We start from the raw sequence: 15299 nt of genomic DNA, 5'->3' as shown, positions 1-15299 counted from the left end.
GGAGATTATCCTGGAATCTTAGGAAAATTATCCTGGAATATCTGGGTGGACTGAATATAATCACCTGAGTTCTTAAAAGTGGAAGAAGGCAGAAGAATCAAAGAGATTTGAAGGAATAAGAACCAAGAGACATTCAAAGATTGAGAGGGACTCAAGCTGCCATTGCTGCTTTGAAGATGGAGAAAGGGGGCCTCAAGCCCAGGAAGGTGACAACCTCTAGAAGCTGAGAATAGCCCTCAGTTGACACGCAGTAAAGAATAGCAACCTCAGTCCTACAACTGCAGGAAACTGAATGCTGCCAACAATCAGAATGAGCAAATAAACAGATCCTTCCCCAGGGCATCCGGAAAGGAACTCAGCCTGCAGGCACCTTGATATTTGCGTGATGAGACCCATGTTGGATCTCGAAGCTACAGAAATGTGAGATAATAAATTTACATTACTTTAGGTCCTGAAATTTGTGTTAATTTATTATGGCAGCAATAGAAAACTAACAAAATAAGGATTTTGTGAAAATATTGCAAAGAAGGAAACTGTGAAACTGTGGTGGTTAAACAGTGTGAGTTTAAAATCTAGGAAAAGCTCAGTTGAAGAGTGAAGATTATTAATAATTTTATTTGAGAAATGTAACTTGACAACCACATGCTGAGTAGAGTGGATACCGTGGTGAACAATAACAGTGATGATAATGAAGAGTAGCCTTTCCCCAGTATCCATCAGTACAAAGGAACATCCATTGACATCAATGCATGATCATGGGCCGAAATATCCCTTTCCTGGAGATGGAGTCTACAGTGTGGATAAAAATACCACTTAAGTTCATCTAGCTTCTGTCCTCCCAAATTGTTATTCCATAGACAATCTTTAGGTGTTAATTTAGGCTTGTAGAGAACTTCAAAGTAGGAGGATTGGTTCTGGCTCCTTAATCATGCATCACATTGACAGAGTGAGTACTCATGTGCCCATTGTTAGTGAAGGGTTTGGTCTCTAATCCCTTCACATCCTGTATGATGCAGTCCCTGTGAATTCACTCTCTGGACCACATCGCCCTGCACACTCAACCCAATGAAGTGCCAGACCTATGGCTCTGACAATCAACTTTGAAGGTACCAAGTGGGGATGTGGCCTCCATAGTCACCTACAGTGAGCCTCACCCTGGGGTGCCCTGAGCAGCAAGACTCAGGGCTGCTTATAGTACCTTGGGGAAAACAGGACAGGAAAAGAACAGGGTAGGGCCAGGAGGTAGGACAGGGGCTCAACTTCTCCCAGCAGCACAAATTTCTGTGTGAATTATATAAGTTACTTCACTTGGGCCTGCCTCAGTTTCCACATTCTCAAAATGAGACTACCTCACAGGGTTTTTGTAAGGGTTAAATGAGTAAAAGTCACTTAAACCATTTAGCACAACACCCAGTACATTTTCAGTTATCTATACATTTTAGTTATTATTGTTCAAATTCTAACTGTCATTCACTGCTGAGTCACCTTGGGAAAGTTAATTCAATTTTCTGCATCCCTGTTTCCTTATCTATAGAAGGGAGACAATAAAGTGGTACCAAACTCAACTGTCATATGGAATAATGGAATTAATATGAGTGAAGTGCTTCACACAGTGTGTGCATTTAGCAAGTATTTCATTGTTGTGATGTGTTGCTATGAAGGAGGAGGCCCTCAGCTCCACGCTGGGCAAGGGGAAGCTAGGATGTTACTTCATCCTTAGAGTCCCTTCCAATCAGCAGAGCCCAGGGTGCCTGGGGTCTCCAGGGAAAGCTCAGACACCAGGTCAGTAACAAGAGAACTCTGCATTCAGGTCAGTGCTGGGCAAATGGTCAAGGCAGTGGGATCTAGTGTTGAAATTCCAAAAACAGGGCACAGAGGCCCGGAGAAGGAGGTTTGCGGGAACGTGTAGATATGAGATCCATCCACAGCATTGTAGAATGAGACCTCACCAGTCTCATAGTCCAGGAAAACCCCCACTCTTTGAGGAGGGTTGGCAATTGTCAGCTTGGTCCTGAAGTAAGTGAGAGCTTGATAGTGTTCCCCATTAGACAGCTCCATAGTCCAGAATCCATTTGTGGGTGCTCTATAAATGGAGTATTTCCTCTCCACATTCTCCATGCACACCCCGACATGCCAGTTTTTCCTGTCTCCCACCTCCACCTCCCAGAAATGTCTCCCTGATGTGAAGCTCTCGCAGCCAAGCACATAGTAATCCGAATCAAATCTCTTAGGGTTGTCTGGCAGATTCTGTCGTCGGTCCACCCACTGCAAGCTCCTCTGGTCCTCAGAAACAAGGAGATTGGGGTTTGCTGTGTTCGGATCCAGAATCACATCCGCTGCAGAAAGTTTGGGCATGGGTCGTGGGCTCAATCATTGTTCCCAGACCTCAGATCATCAGACCTTCAAGATCTTCAAGACATGGGTCTGGCAGAGGAGGGCCGAGTCCAGAGCCTGGTGTCCCCAGCCTGCCTTGAATGTGACCCTCTCAGCAACACCGAAGGAAAGGGCCAGGGGTCTTTTGTTCAGTGGAGTACAGTGTTTAGGGTCAGGATCTGCCTAACTTGACGTCACTAGTTGGCTCCTTCCTTCCATCTTTTTCCTATTTCTCTCCCCAAAAATGATTCAGTCCACCTGTGCTTTATAGTCACATAGATTTACATTTCAATCCTTGCTCTGCCACTGCTGAGCTGAATAACTTTTCTCTTTCTACAGTCTCTTTTTCCATAGTCTGAAGCTATATATCTTTGAGCCTTAATTTCCTTATCTGGAAAATGGGGATAAAAGTACTAATCTCTAGGTAGAAAAAGACAACAAATGTTTTATACGAAGCCCAGGGCCAGGCATGGAGGAAGTACCTGATGTTATAGTAGCTCCATGCCTTTTCTGTGCTAGAGGGCATGTTGGGGGCTTTCTGTGCTCCCAGATCCCTTCTCTTCCTTCCTCTACCCACTTCTGGGCCCCAGCAATCTGTCCTCTGTGGACAGCATCACTGGGCTCCCTTGCCTTGGTTACCTATTGGGTTTGGCCAATGGGAGGTACTAGCTGAAGATTGGAAGGAGAGAGAGAAGAGAAGCAAACATTTATTTCCCCCACTTCCTCCCAGCCAGTGTCGGATGGTGATGGCCTAACACAGGCATGACTCCTCTCAGGCAGCCCTGTCCTTGAGCTACGGCTTCCTCTGGGCTCCAGTAACTTCTCCCTCTCCCTGTTCCTTCAAACCTATGGGTGGTGACAGATCACCACTGTTGTGACCCCTGGGGAACATCACATTCCCTTGTTGGTTTCCTTTAACCCTAATCCTGCCTTTGTAAAGAGTTCCTTTTCTAAACCTTCTTCAAACCACCCAGTTTGAACATGCCGTTTATTTGCAGTTGGTTTTTTATGACCCATACACATTCATTACCTCATTTAGTCTTTACCTCTACCTTCACATAATAGAGATTATGATCATCGTTTAAAAACGAGGAGACTAAAGTTCAGAACGTTAACTGACTTAGAGACACTCAGCAGCAGGAGGTGGCATAAGAAGCTTGGGGAAAGTAAAAATCTTTGCACATTGCCTTCTCTCCTTGGTCATTCCACGTCCTCCCTCTCCCTGCAGTGTTAGTTCACTCTGCCTCTCCTTCCCTCAGTCTACCCTTTATGCCTCTTCCTTCCCATGAAGATCTGTGGACCCAGGAGAGCAATCCTCCCTGCTTCTCTGGGCTCTCAGCAGGAAGGCCCTGGAGATGGGCAAAGCTTTGAGACCAGGACTTCAAGTCACCCACTTGGAACACTCCCAGTCATGGGGAATTTCTTCCCGGAATCTCAAGACTTGGAGAAAAACGGCATAAGGTCCCTCAGGTTGTTGTCCTAGGGAACATACAGTGATTCACTCACCAGCTTGGAAGAGGGCCATCTTCCATTCTGAAAGGCAGGAGACACAAACAGGGAACGGGCATTATTTCTGTTCTTGCTGCATCCATTCTCCTCACTAAGCTTTTTCCCTCTCCCTTTCTTCAGTCTCTTCCAATGTCCAGATTCCTTAATCTACAGCTCTGCCGAATCAGAATCTAAAAAGTAGTGGACTTCCTTCACTCCGTCATGCTGGGGCTGCAGGCGAAATGGGCAGGCTTTGCTAGGGTGTGAGCCTACGTGCCAGCTGGGTAAGGGGTGACTGAAACTGGCCAGAACCTGTGTCTGGAAAGTCCTTTCTGGGGTTTCAGAAAAGCATGAGTGGTGTCTCCCACAGAAAATGAGCCTCTGGGCTAGATCTAATTATTCCTACTGGGAATGCCAATGGGTCATACAACAGAGAAAATGTTTAAGTGCTTAGTACACATGTGCCAGGAAACTCAGAGAGCATCAGGGTCACTCACCATCATAGTCCAGAGACTTCAATCTACCTACAATGGAAGAAAGGTAGAGATGTCACCTGAACTATGTCACTTCTGTGTGATCTAATTTCTCTTCTTTTGCACCAACCTAATCTTTCTTTTTGACCCCCATCCCCTCCATCCCTACCTTCTCCCTCTGCCTGTTCAATGCGCTCCTCCCTCTCCTCCTTAATATGAAATCTGAGAACATCAATAAGAAATAAGGGTGGCTGTTTGGGGGCAAGCACAGGGAGGCCATGTTTTTAATGGGGAACAGGGCCTTCAATCTCTCTCCAGGAGGGGCCCACAGACTCTTCAGCCCAGCAAGGCACCAGGGAACATATAGGGGTGGACTTGAAAAGAAAGGAGGAGGAGGAAGAGGATGAAACTCCCTCGATGAAGTGCCTTCCCTATTCCCATCAACTGTGTGCTGATATACCACAGGCACCATGCAAGTGCTTTCCCAGCTGAGACCTGGCAGCTCTATTCTGTATGTATCCATACTGCCATACCTGGGCACAGGTGTCACTGTGTGTATACCTGGGTATGTATATGTACTAGAATCCATCTTTCTCAGGCTTTATGATGTCCTGCCTACTTCGAAAAAGAATCGGACAACTTAATGAGGGAATTTCAGACACTGTTTTTTTAAAAGCAATTCTAACAAGTCTATGACAACTAAGCCACTGTGGTACTCCTTTTTTTTTATGCACTTTTCTCTCTCCTTCTTCTCATATTTCCTCATTCTTTTAAATCTTACATTCTTTGTTTTCTTCTCAGCAGCCTACAGATTATGTAAAGCAATTAGTGAGATTCCCAGCATAGGGAGGGCACTTTATCTAGGGAGTTTCATCCCCCTCCTCCTCCTTTCCTGTCAAGTGCACCCAGGATATTCCCTGGTGCTTGCTGGGCTGAAGAGTCTGTGGGCCCCTCCTGGAGAGAGATTGAAGGCCCTTTTCCCTAATAAAAACACAACTCCCTTATGTTTCCCCCCAAAGAGCCAGGCTTATTTCTTTCCCTTGGTAAAGGGATCCTGGATATTTTTCAGCCCTGGGCAGAGTTAGGGGTGAGGAAAGGGGCTGGGAAATATTGGAGCAGAGAGTCTTAGAAGCAAATTCAGAGAAAGTGTCAGAGACGCTCAGGCATGAGCCATGACAGGCGATCCATCTCTCATACATCTGCAATGGAAGGAACCTGAAGGGTCATGAAGCAGATTAAGGCAGAGATACCGAGCCATGGTGGACCCCTCGGGGAATCTGAACTTACGCAGTATACGCTGGAGGTACCCTGGAAAATAAGCAGGGAAAAAAATTACTGTTCTGTGGAGGACCTTTGGAAAATAAAACCTACTAATGACCCAGTACAGTGGTTGGTGCTTGGGGTGGCGATGGAGTGAGATCCTTAGGGGCACCCTCCCCTAAGCCAGTGCCTCAGGTTCCCTCCCTGGTCTGATACCTCTTTCCCTTCGTTCCTCTTCCTTTTCTGCTTGCTCTCTCTCTATCACCTGCTGCTGTTTCCAGAGGAAGTAAGCAGCCCCTGCAAGAAGCAGCAGCAAGACAGGCAGGGTCCCAGCCAAAGCTACTATCCAGGGCCTGGCTCTCCAGAAGAAGGGGTCTGCAATGGAATGGAGCATTAGCCTCTCACCCCCAGGGCGGGGATCACAGAGTTGATCTCATGACCTTAAATGATTCTTCTCCACCTAAAGTCGCAGAAAACTCTGGGGAAAACTTCGGTAAACTCTTACCATAAAATAGTCTATTCCTTGTCTTGAAATGTCTGCTTCTCACATGTGAATAGGAGTTACTTGAGCATCAGAATCACATTTTTTCTAATTTAATTTTTCAATAGTTTACATTTACATGGTTCAAATATCAAAAAAATATAGAAGGTTGTCCAAGTCTCCCATCCACTGCCTCCTCCCTCCCCCCATTTATTAGTATCTGATTAGTCAGCTTAACATGGTTGTTAAGAATAGGAACTTTGGAGCTGGAGGGGCTGCATTCAAATTCTGGCTCCTCCACTTGACTGGCTGTGGGATCTTGGACTAATTCTTAACTGCTCTATTCCTGATGTCCTAATCTGTGATATGAGGGAAATAATAGTACCGTACTCATAAGGTTAAAGGATTAAATTAATGCTTATAAAGAGTTTGACACGAAGTGAGTGTTATTCAAGTGTGTATTAAATTTTTTAAATATAAATATCCTTCTACTTTTTTCTTTTTTACACCAAAGACAGCATTCTACACAAACCACTCTGCATGTGGCTTTTTCTCTTCATCTCAGAGAATCTGCCACATTAGGACAGAGCAAATGTTTGTGTTTTCTTTCCCAGCTGTGCAACATTCCATTGCATAGAAGTTCCCCACTGGTGGACTTCTGCATAGGTTATAACTTTTCGGTATCATAATGAATGCTACAACAAATAGCCTTTTACATGAGTCATTTCATACATACGCATACATTTCATACAAGCATATCTGTCAGAGAAATTCCAAGCAGTGGGATTCTGAGATGAATATATAAGTAGTTGGGAGAAATACTGCTTACTGCCCCTAATAGAAGTTGTGCCAATTTATACCAAAAATACACCAAATTGTACCTACAAATGCCTAAAAGTGACTATCTCTCCACAATCCTGCCATCAGAATGTGTGATCTGCAACCTGGTTTTGTTGTCTTTTGTTTAGTTTCCAATCACAAGTGGTAAATGTTTTTGTTTTTTTTTTTAAAGATTTTATTTTTTCCTTTTTCTCCCCAAAGACCCCCGGTACATAGTTGTATATTCTTCGTTGTGGGTCCTTCTAGTTGTGGCAGGTGGGACGCTGCCTCAGCGTGGTTTGATGAGCAGTGTCATGTCCGCGCCCAGGATTCGAACCAACGAAACACTGGGCCGCCTGCAGCGGAGCGCGCGAACTTAACCGCTCGGCCACTGGGCCAGCCGCACAAGTGGTAAATGTTTTAATACTTGCTCCTCTATAGACTGAGATGGGACATCATCTTATGTGTTATTCCCTTTTATGTGAACTAATAATTCATGCCCTTTGCTCATTTTTCTATTTTCTATTTTCTATTGCTCATTTTCATTTTGAGTTGTTTTATATTGTAAGGAGATTAGTTCTTTCTATAAGACATCAATCATACATATTTTTTTCCCATTTTGTCATTTGTCTTTGCTTAAGGGTCTGATCTTTACCATGTTCCCCCAATTCTCACTGCTTGTCACAGTGCCTGGCATTCAGGAAATACTTAGTAAATATTTGTGACATAAATAGCTTTATGGGGAAAAGAAACATGCCAAAAGTAAGAAAAAGGCTCTGGATCCCTGCTCTGTGCCTTATATTCACTACAAAGATCCAAATCAGCAACAAAGAATTACACGTCTTCCTTCTTTCAGTAGCCACAGCTGAGCACAGTATACCTAGGACTAAGCAGGGTACTGACCTGCAATGGAAATCCTGGCTGACTTTTCCTGCCTGAGGAGGGGATTTCTGATGATACAGGATACCTCGTCTTCAGAGTCATCTTTCACGATCACAGATGCTGCGACTGCATACAGATCTGCTCCGTCCAACTCCAAAGGTCCTGGTACAGCTGGCATGTCTGTTCCCTTGGCGTCTATCCACTGTATTTCGGGTCGAGGATACCAGCCAGCGGACATGCAATCCAAATGGATCCCTCCATCCTCATGACCCTTCATTTCAATGTGACAATCAGAACCCAATGCTGTGGAAGGATAATTGAGCCTGAATTCTTTACAAAGAAGCCTCTTGCATTGATGAGAGTCTCAACAGGAATCCAATGACACAAGCACATTAGATAATTCAAGGGGAGTTTCATTGAGGAGGTATTTACAAATGCATGGTTGTGGTGAGGGGAAAACTACATAGGATGGAGCAACACCCCAGGGCCAAGAATAGTGGAGCTGTTACCAGCCACCGCTAAACCCAAAGGGAGGTGGAAAAGAAGCCATTTTGAAGCCTTAAAGAAGAAAATCATATAGAGACGGCTTTCTTGAGAGGAACTATGATCTTTGGGAATGGAATGCAGCCAGCTAGAGGTGGTCCTACAGGGAGAAAGCCTATGGGGTAAGTACCTGGACCTCTCTCTCCTCTCCTTCCTTCCATCCTCTGCTTTGGCCCCCTATTGACCAACCCAGAAAGAAAACACAGGCAAGAGAGTGCCCTAAGAAAGAGAAATGCAGCCCTTGACATCTGGACATCGGCCTGGTTTCAGTGTTCTCCTGTTGAACATAAGCAATTTCAAGGAACATCAACATCAGACAAGGGCACCTTGTCACTATGATGGGTCAAGACAAAAAGACCACTCAACAATCATGTTTGACCATAGAGGAAAACATGTACACAGTCCAAACCACAATCACAAGTAAACATTTCCCTATCCTGGCTATGAGTGACTGCTGCTCCTTAACCAATTACGGCTTTAGCTTCACTCTAGTCTTCCTCCTGATAAGACTTATGAAGACACCCACCCACAGAATCACTCCCTCCAGTTTCCTGATAGATACAAGCCAGATCAAAGTCCCACTTCCATAAACCCTCCTGAATCCCCTAACACAATCCCAAATTCTATACCAATCTTCTCTAACACCATCTTAACTGAGACACCCCATGATTACCACACATGAGCCTTCTCCCTCCCTGCAACAAGTAACAAACACAACTTGGTCAACTGCTGGTGTGTTCCTGGGGCCCTTTGGTGGGAGAACATTGGCAGCACAGATGCTGTCCTACAGGTCAGCCTCCCAGGACCCACAGCAGTGTGCACCTGGAGGAGCCACAGAAGCCATCTGGAACACAACTGAACCCAAACAAATGTGTGCCATCAGTGAGGAGATATTTCCTTATCCTTCCTAACTCTGACCTTTCAATTCCTCTTAGACCCTGGTGACCAGCATGAGGGAGTTCTTTGCTTGATATTATATGGTACAAGAGGGATTACTCCTAGAGGAAAACCTGTGTCTTTCCCAAGAGCCTAAGAAACAAAGTGGGAAGGTAGTGGAGGCAGTTCCTCGTGACCAGCCAGGCTGCTCTGAGGTGGATTTGGAGGAGGACTTCTCCCTCTGCACCCAGGTCCCAGGGAGGAACGAGCTGAGAACAAAACTTGGAGGCTCACCTGCAACCTTCAGCTCCACCATGGCTTTTTCATAGAAGTTTTCATCTTGGAAATAACAAAGGTAGTTTCCACTGTCAGAGACTCTGACACCATAAATTCGGAGAGTGGCCTTCCCTTCAGTGATGCCATCTCTTAAAATCGAAGTTCTCCCTCGATACTCTGCCATCTGTTGGTCTTCTACTTCCTTCTCATTTGCATACTCATATACTACCTCCCTAAGGCTGGATCTCACCCACATTAGCTCCATGGTCTCTGCACTCATCTTCAGGGAAAGATGACATGGTAAATCAGTGTCTTCACCCACCATGGCCAGGATGGGACCAGGGGGTCCAATCACAGAAAACTGAGCTGGTCAGTAAAAGGAGAAGCTCCATCAGAGGAAGTTGGGACAACGAAGGTAAGGGAGGGGGGATCTCACACAGGTTGGTGAGGTACGGAAAACCTAGAGAGGAACAGGATCCTGACAGAAGTAAAATTTGTCTTAATGGCATGTGCGCCTTCAATTAGGATTGGATTTATAGGTATGATAAGTTGTCAGAGGTTCTGACAGGGCACTAATAGGCAATTGTCTTCTTCAAATACATAAAAGCTGAATGTTCCCTACCTGAGCAAGGGGTAAGCAGCTGGACCAAGATGAGGCAGACAAAGAGGTGGAGCAGAGGGAAATCTAAGGAACTTGCCATTTTCATCTGTGCTGCAGAGAGACGGTGGAAAGAGGCAGAAACTACGACCTGGAAGAAGATGGCGAATTCCACATTAAACTTCCATCTCCCCAAGGCTGACTCTGGGTGAAACACGGAGTCACTAATATGGTGACTCAAGATCCTTTCCTACTAAAATTTCTGTTTGGGAATCTCTTAACCTTTGAGTTCCAACATGAAAAATCACTCGTAAAAATATGAAATGTTAAGTGTACATACATTTAACATGTAAATCTTATGTATGTCTTGATAAATGTACGTGCATTAACCCTTAACCCATGAGGAAATCCTTGACTCTACAGTCCAAATATGTCCCTCTCTGAGTCCCCTGATTCCACATGTGTCCCCCATAATCTATGCTCAACACAAGAACCCGAATGGTTTTTGAGTCACATCATGTCACTACACTGCTCAACACCTTCCAGTGGCTCCCATTTCACTCACAGCAGTTGCTGAAGTCCTCACAATGGCCCACATGGCCCTCCAGGAGCTGTGCCTCTCACTTCATCTCCCCTACTCTCCTCATCTCCTCCAGACACACTGCCCTTCTTGCTGGCACTTGAACAGGCCAGAACAGAGGACTTCGGCCCTGACTCTTTCTTCTACCTGGAACCCTCTGACCCCAGTATCCACAGGCTCACTCCCTTACCTCCTTCAGGTCTTCCTCTAAAGTCCATTCCTCCATGAGAACTTCCCTGACCACAGGATTATGGCAACTGCTCCCATCCTCCTGAGCCTGCTCTCTTTTGCCCATTAAATTTTCCCTATTTAACATATCACGTGTTCACCGTCTGTCTCTACATGCTCAAATGGAAGCTCCACAAACTAAAGATATTGGTCTATTTTGTTTACTGATATGTAACAGCTGGTACAACAGTGTGTTGTTCACAAGGAACTCTCAGTAAATATTTGTTGAATGAGTGAATGGATGAGGGGTAACATATTAACGAATAAACATTAGAATTTTAAATCGATTTGGATGATCAGATTAACATGTTGTCGTCTGGCAAGATGGGAGGTGGAGAGTTATGAAGACAAGTGTCTGCCTCTGTAATGACCTTCTATTTTAGTCTGACTTAGAGAGCAGAGCCCAGCCTCCTGTGCTCCCACTGGGACTTGTCTGTATCAATGTATTTATTCCTACTTTCCAATGAAGTGGTTTCAAAGAGCAAGCATGTCCTGGATATGCATGTGAGAGTGTTACAACTGGGTATGCTTCAGTGCACTCTTTTCACAATTGTTCTTTGGAGGAGAAACATCCCTAGGAAGGAAATTATTCACTTCCTGTCTTCCCCAGGTGTTCACCAATGCTCCTAGGTCGATGGCCTCTGGGCTCACCAGCAATGGATAATTTCCCTGGTCTTAGTCTTTCCACTGGTAGACAAGTGTCTTTCAGAGGCAGAGATGTAAGAGCTGGCACTTACGAACAACGGGCCAATATGTCCAGCCAGGAGCACACAGCAGCCTAACAAAGCTCATGCCTCTACAGAATGCTGAGGTTTTCTAAGCTCAGAAGCAGGGCCCCTGCAACTCCCCACTCCCAGCCCAGTGCTCCCAACTGTATCTTGGCTCAGAAAAGCACCTCTACCATCTTTTAGGCATGGTCTGTGGCATCACTGTGAACCTTTGTGATAAGGAAGTGTGGAGCTGTCGCCAGCTGGCAAGGCTTGATTCAAACTGGAGTTCATGCTTGGCTTCCATCCTAACCACCCCATATTTGGTTGCATCCCTAGATAGTGGAGAGCCTGAGAGCAGGCCTAGGTGGATTACTCAGAGATAGGACTGAGATCTTGGGACCTAACCCCTCCCTTCCCCCTTGGTCCTCTCCCATCATGTATCCTCTCCTTCCCTGAAGACATCATGTGGGATTGCTTGGTGACAAATGACTCAATGGTTCGCACATCTTGGGAGCAACACTGTGGACTCCTGTAAGCCCCAACCCGTAGCCATCATCAACTTCAAATCACATCCCCATCAGACTCTGCTTAAGATCCAGGCAGACTTCCTGGTGGAGGCGCCGGAGTCAAAGGCTGAACATATCACTTCTTAATCACAAGATCAGTGAATGAGAGAGCTAGAATAAGACCAGGTCTCACCCATCTTATCATTCATTCATTCAACAAACGTTTATTAAGCATACATTATGTGCCAGGCCCACTCTGTGTTAGTGTAGGAACAAAAAGGATATGAAAACTAGATAATAGCACTAGGATTCACAAGCTGTGTGAATTCAGTCATGTGACAAAACCTATTTGAACTTCAGCCACTCGTGAAACAATGTGAAACATGAACTTTGGAACGTGCATAATTAGCCCAGCAATTTCATTTCCAGATCTGCATCAGCAAAGCACGTGCATGAGGCCAGAAAGAAGCACCTATAAGGATGCCACTGCAACATTATTTTTAAAAGTAAAAAAGTGATCAAGAACCTAACCATTGGAGACTGGTTAGTTAGATAATGGCTCATCCCTATGAAGGAATTCAATGAGGCAGTTAAGACTAATTTATAATCACTAACCCAAATAATCAAGATATATTAAGTGAACAAAAAGCACATTGCAGAAAAATACTAATGATTCTATTTAAAAAAAAAAAAAAGCCATAAATTTGTATATACATGTTTATGTCATTGCCTTAAAAAAAGGTCTGAGGGGGCTGGCCCGGTGACACAGCGGTTAAGTTCGCATGTTTCCCTTCGGCGGCCGGGAGTTCACCAGTTTGGATCCCGGGTGCGGACATGGCACTGCTTGTCAAGCCATGCTGTGGCAGGAATCCCACATATAAAGTAGAGGAAGATGGGCACGGATGCTAGCTCAGGGCCAGTCTTCCTCAGCACAAAGAGGAGGATTGGCAGCAGCTGTTAGCTTAGGGCTAATCTTCCTCAAAAAAGAAATAAGTAAAAATAAAAAATCTGAAAGGATACATGCTACACTGAGAGTTGGGGATTGAGTGAAAGATACTTTTGTCCTTTGTTCCCTATACTTTGAAAATTATATGCATATTTTAAATTTTAAAAGTTTTTGTGTATAATTTAACAATTAATAATTGTTACAAGTAATTATAGTGCCTCCAGCATATTAGTTGTTCAGAAAATACCAACTCCTCCAAAACAAACCAGATGAGGCCCCCGTCATAGTACCGGCAAGTCGGGCAACTGCTGGGGGACAAGGGAGCAGAAGTCTGTGCAGCTGGCGGTGCTTCAGACCCTTGTCTGACACCTGGACACAACCTCAGGCAAACTATCGCCTTTCACTGCACCCTCTCCTCTTCAAACTCTTCTCCGCTGCTACAGAGAGGACAGTGTTCTTTTTATTATAATAGGTACAACTTCCCTGCTGTCCTCAGAGTGTGGAATATGTTTACACTTATTTTTAAGGGTATTTCTTGTTTTTTGTTAATGATTATAGATAATTTTAAAATAGGGAAAAATATAAAATTTAAATAATCTGTAATGGTAATGATAAACTTCACTTCACGAGAATGTAAATATTTCTGGACACATTTGGGCCATATATATATATATATATACCAAATCCCTTAGAAATGCTCCATCGTTTGACCCAGAAATTCCACTTGTATGAATTACTCTTAAAGAAAAGCAATCAGATGTTAACACAAAGAGTTCTGTTTAAGGCTGTTCAACACAGTGAAATCTACAATAGCAAACTGTAGACACAATTCAGATAGCCAAGGTGAATCCAATTTTGTTACAATTAGAAATGAAACTTTATTAAAAACGTGATTCCTAATGACTGTATGATAATCCCTCTATGATTGGACAACATGTTGTTTATTCATGCTCCAACTGTTGCATATATACATGTATGTTGTATATGGAGGTTGGTTCAGATTTTTCTATAAGTAATTCTGTAACGAACATCTTTACATATAAGTCTTTGAGGCACTTATTTTTCTTTTAGTCTCTTAGGATACATTGCCAGACACGACCAGGAGAGACTGAGCCCTTTGCTCCTTTCTGACCAGAGTAAGTTCCTAAGAACATGCAGTTGGCAAGTTTCTTCATTCAGGCTGTCTCCCTCCCACCAAATTTCCCAGTGCAGGTCCTTACCTTTTGCACTGCCTCCTGCCCCCACCACCCATCGCCTCACCTCACACACTAGCACCAAACCCCTTTCTCTGAGTGAGGACTTCCTGTACCCACTCTCAGCTTTTTAGCCTCTCTCTTTCCAGGGCCTGTGTCCCAGCATTTTACCAATTTTCCCAACTTACCTCTTGGCATTTCCATCTGAAAATTACAGCCCACAGAATGAAGGTAATACATACTTCTCCATTGTAGTTAACAGTCTGCTCTGGAAGAAAGCGAAAAGAAAGAAAGGCTGCTCCCTGTCAGAAACAGTAACAGAGTCCCTCTTTGGAAGAATTCGTTTTCTGATTGGTTCAGAGGGGGGCTCCTTATCAGTTGCTGGACAGAAACCAACGCCAAAGGTAGAAGGAAAACTGAAACTGTATTGGATTGTACAAAAGAAGAAAGATTACAGCCCTAACTCCCACACTGTTTGTGTTTACCTATTTGAATCATTGTGTGTTTGTGTATAATCAGTATTTCATTATATACACTTCTTTTATGTCTTTTATTTCACAATAGTTTTATCAGAAGAACTAAGCAGAAAAATTAGAAGATTTTAAAGAGTGAAGGGAGGAAGAGATGCATTAATTACAACATTTCTGTGGTCATTTGCTAACATCTGTGTGCATGTAGGTAGACACATGGAGGAGGACATCTTTTACAACAGAGCAAAATGGAAGGATAGACAGGAAGAAAACCAGATCCTCTCCATCTTTTCAGCACCTCTGAAACTCAAGTCTCAATCCATGAGCAAATCATATAATTTTCTGGTTTCCAGAGGCAGCGCTGCCAGTGACTGATCGGCGTGTCTTATATTTTCAGAACATTCTTATTTGGAGTGTTGCTGAGCAGCTTCCTTCACTCTCTGCGCCTTATTTGTGCTACATTTATATGTTCACGGGTATTTATTTCTACTATGCCTGCAGGATTCCTGTATTCTCTGAGGTTAGACTCTGGACAGACTGTGAATCCTGTTTCTATAAGATGTCTTTGGGAATAACTAGTCCTACTTGTAGCCTAGG

The 15299-nt window shown here is 44.2% G+C and overlaps 1 protein-coding gene across 1 annotated transcript; it reads right to left on the bottom strand.

Annotated features, from left to right (window-relative positions):
• Nucleotides 1–587: 587 nt before the first annotated feature.
• On the bottom strand, nucleotides 588–14571 carry LOC100068433 (butyrophilin subfamily 3 member A3). The gene is made up of 9 exons (XM_014734248.3): nucleotides 14421–14571; nucleotides 10094–10220; nucleotides 9490–9837; nucleotides 7798–8079; nucleotides 5811–5969; nucleotides 5622–5642; nucleotides 4359–4385; nucleotides 3880–3906; nucleotides 588–2336 (listed from the first exon to the last, which is right to left on the bottom strand). The coding sequence occupies exons 2-9, from the start codon at nucleotides 10176–10178 to the stop codon at nucleotides 1807–1809; spliced, it is 1479 nt and encodes a 492-aa protein (XP_014589734.2). The 5' UTR covers nucleotides 10179–10220; nucleotides 14421–14571; the 3' UTR covers nucleotides 588–1806.
• Nucleotides 14572–15299: the final 728 nt, after the last annotated feature.

The sequence above is a fragment of the Equus caballus genome, chromosome 20 (assembly GCF_041296265.1).
Source record: "Equus caballus isolate H_3958 breed thoroughbred chromosome 20, TB-T2T, whole genome shotgun sequence".
Lineage (NCBI taxonomy): Eukaryota > Metazoa > Chordata > Mammalia > Perissodactyla > Equidae > Equus > Equus caballus.
This window is presented reverse-complemented; position numbering and strand designations above follow the sequence as displayed.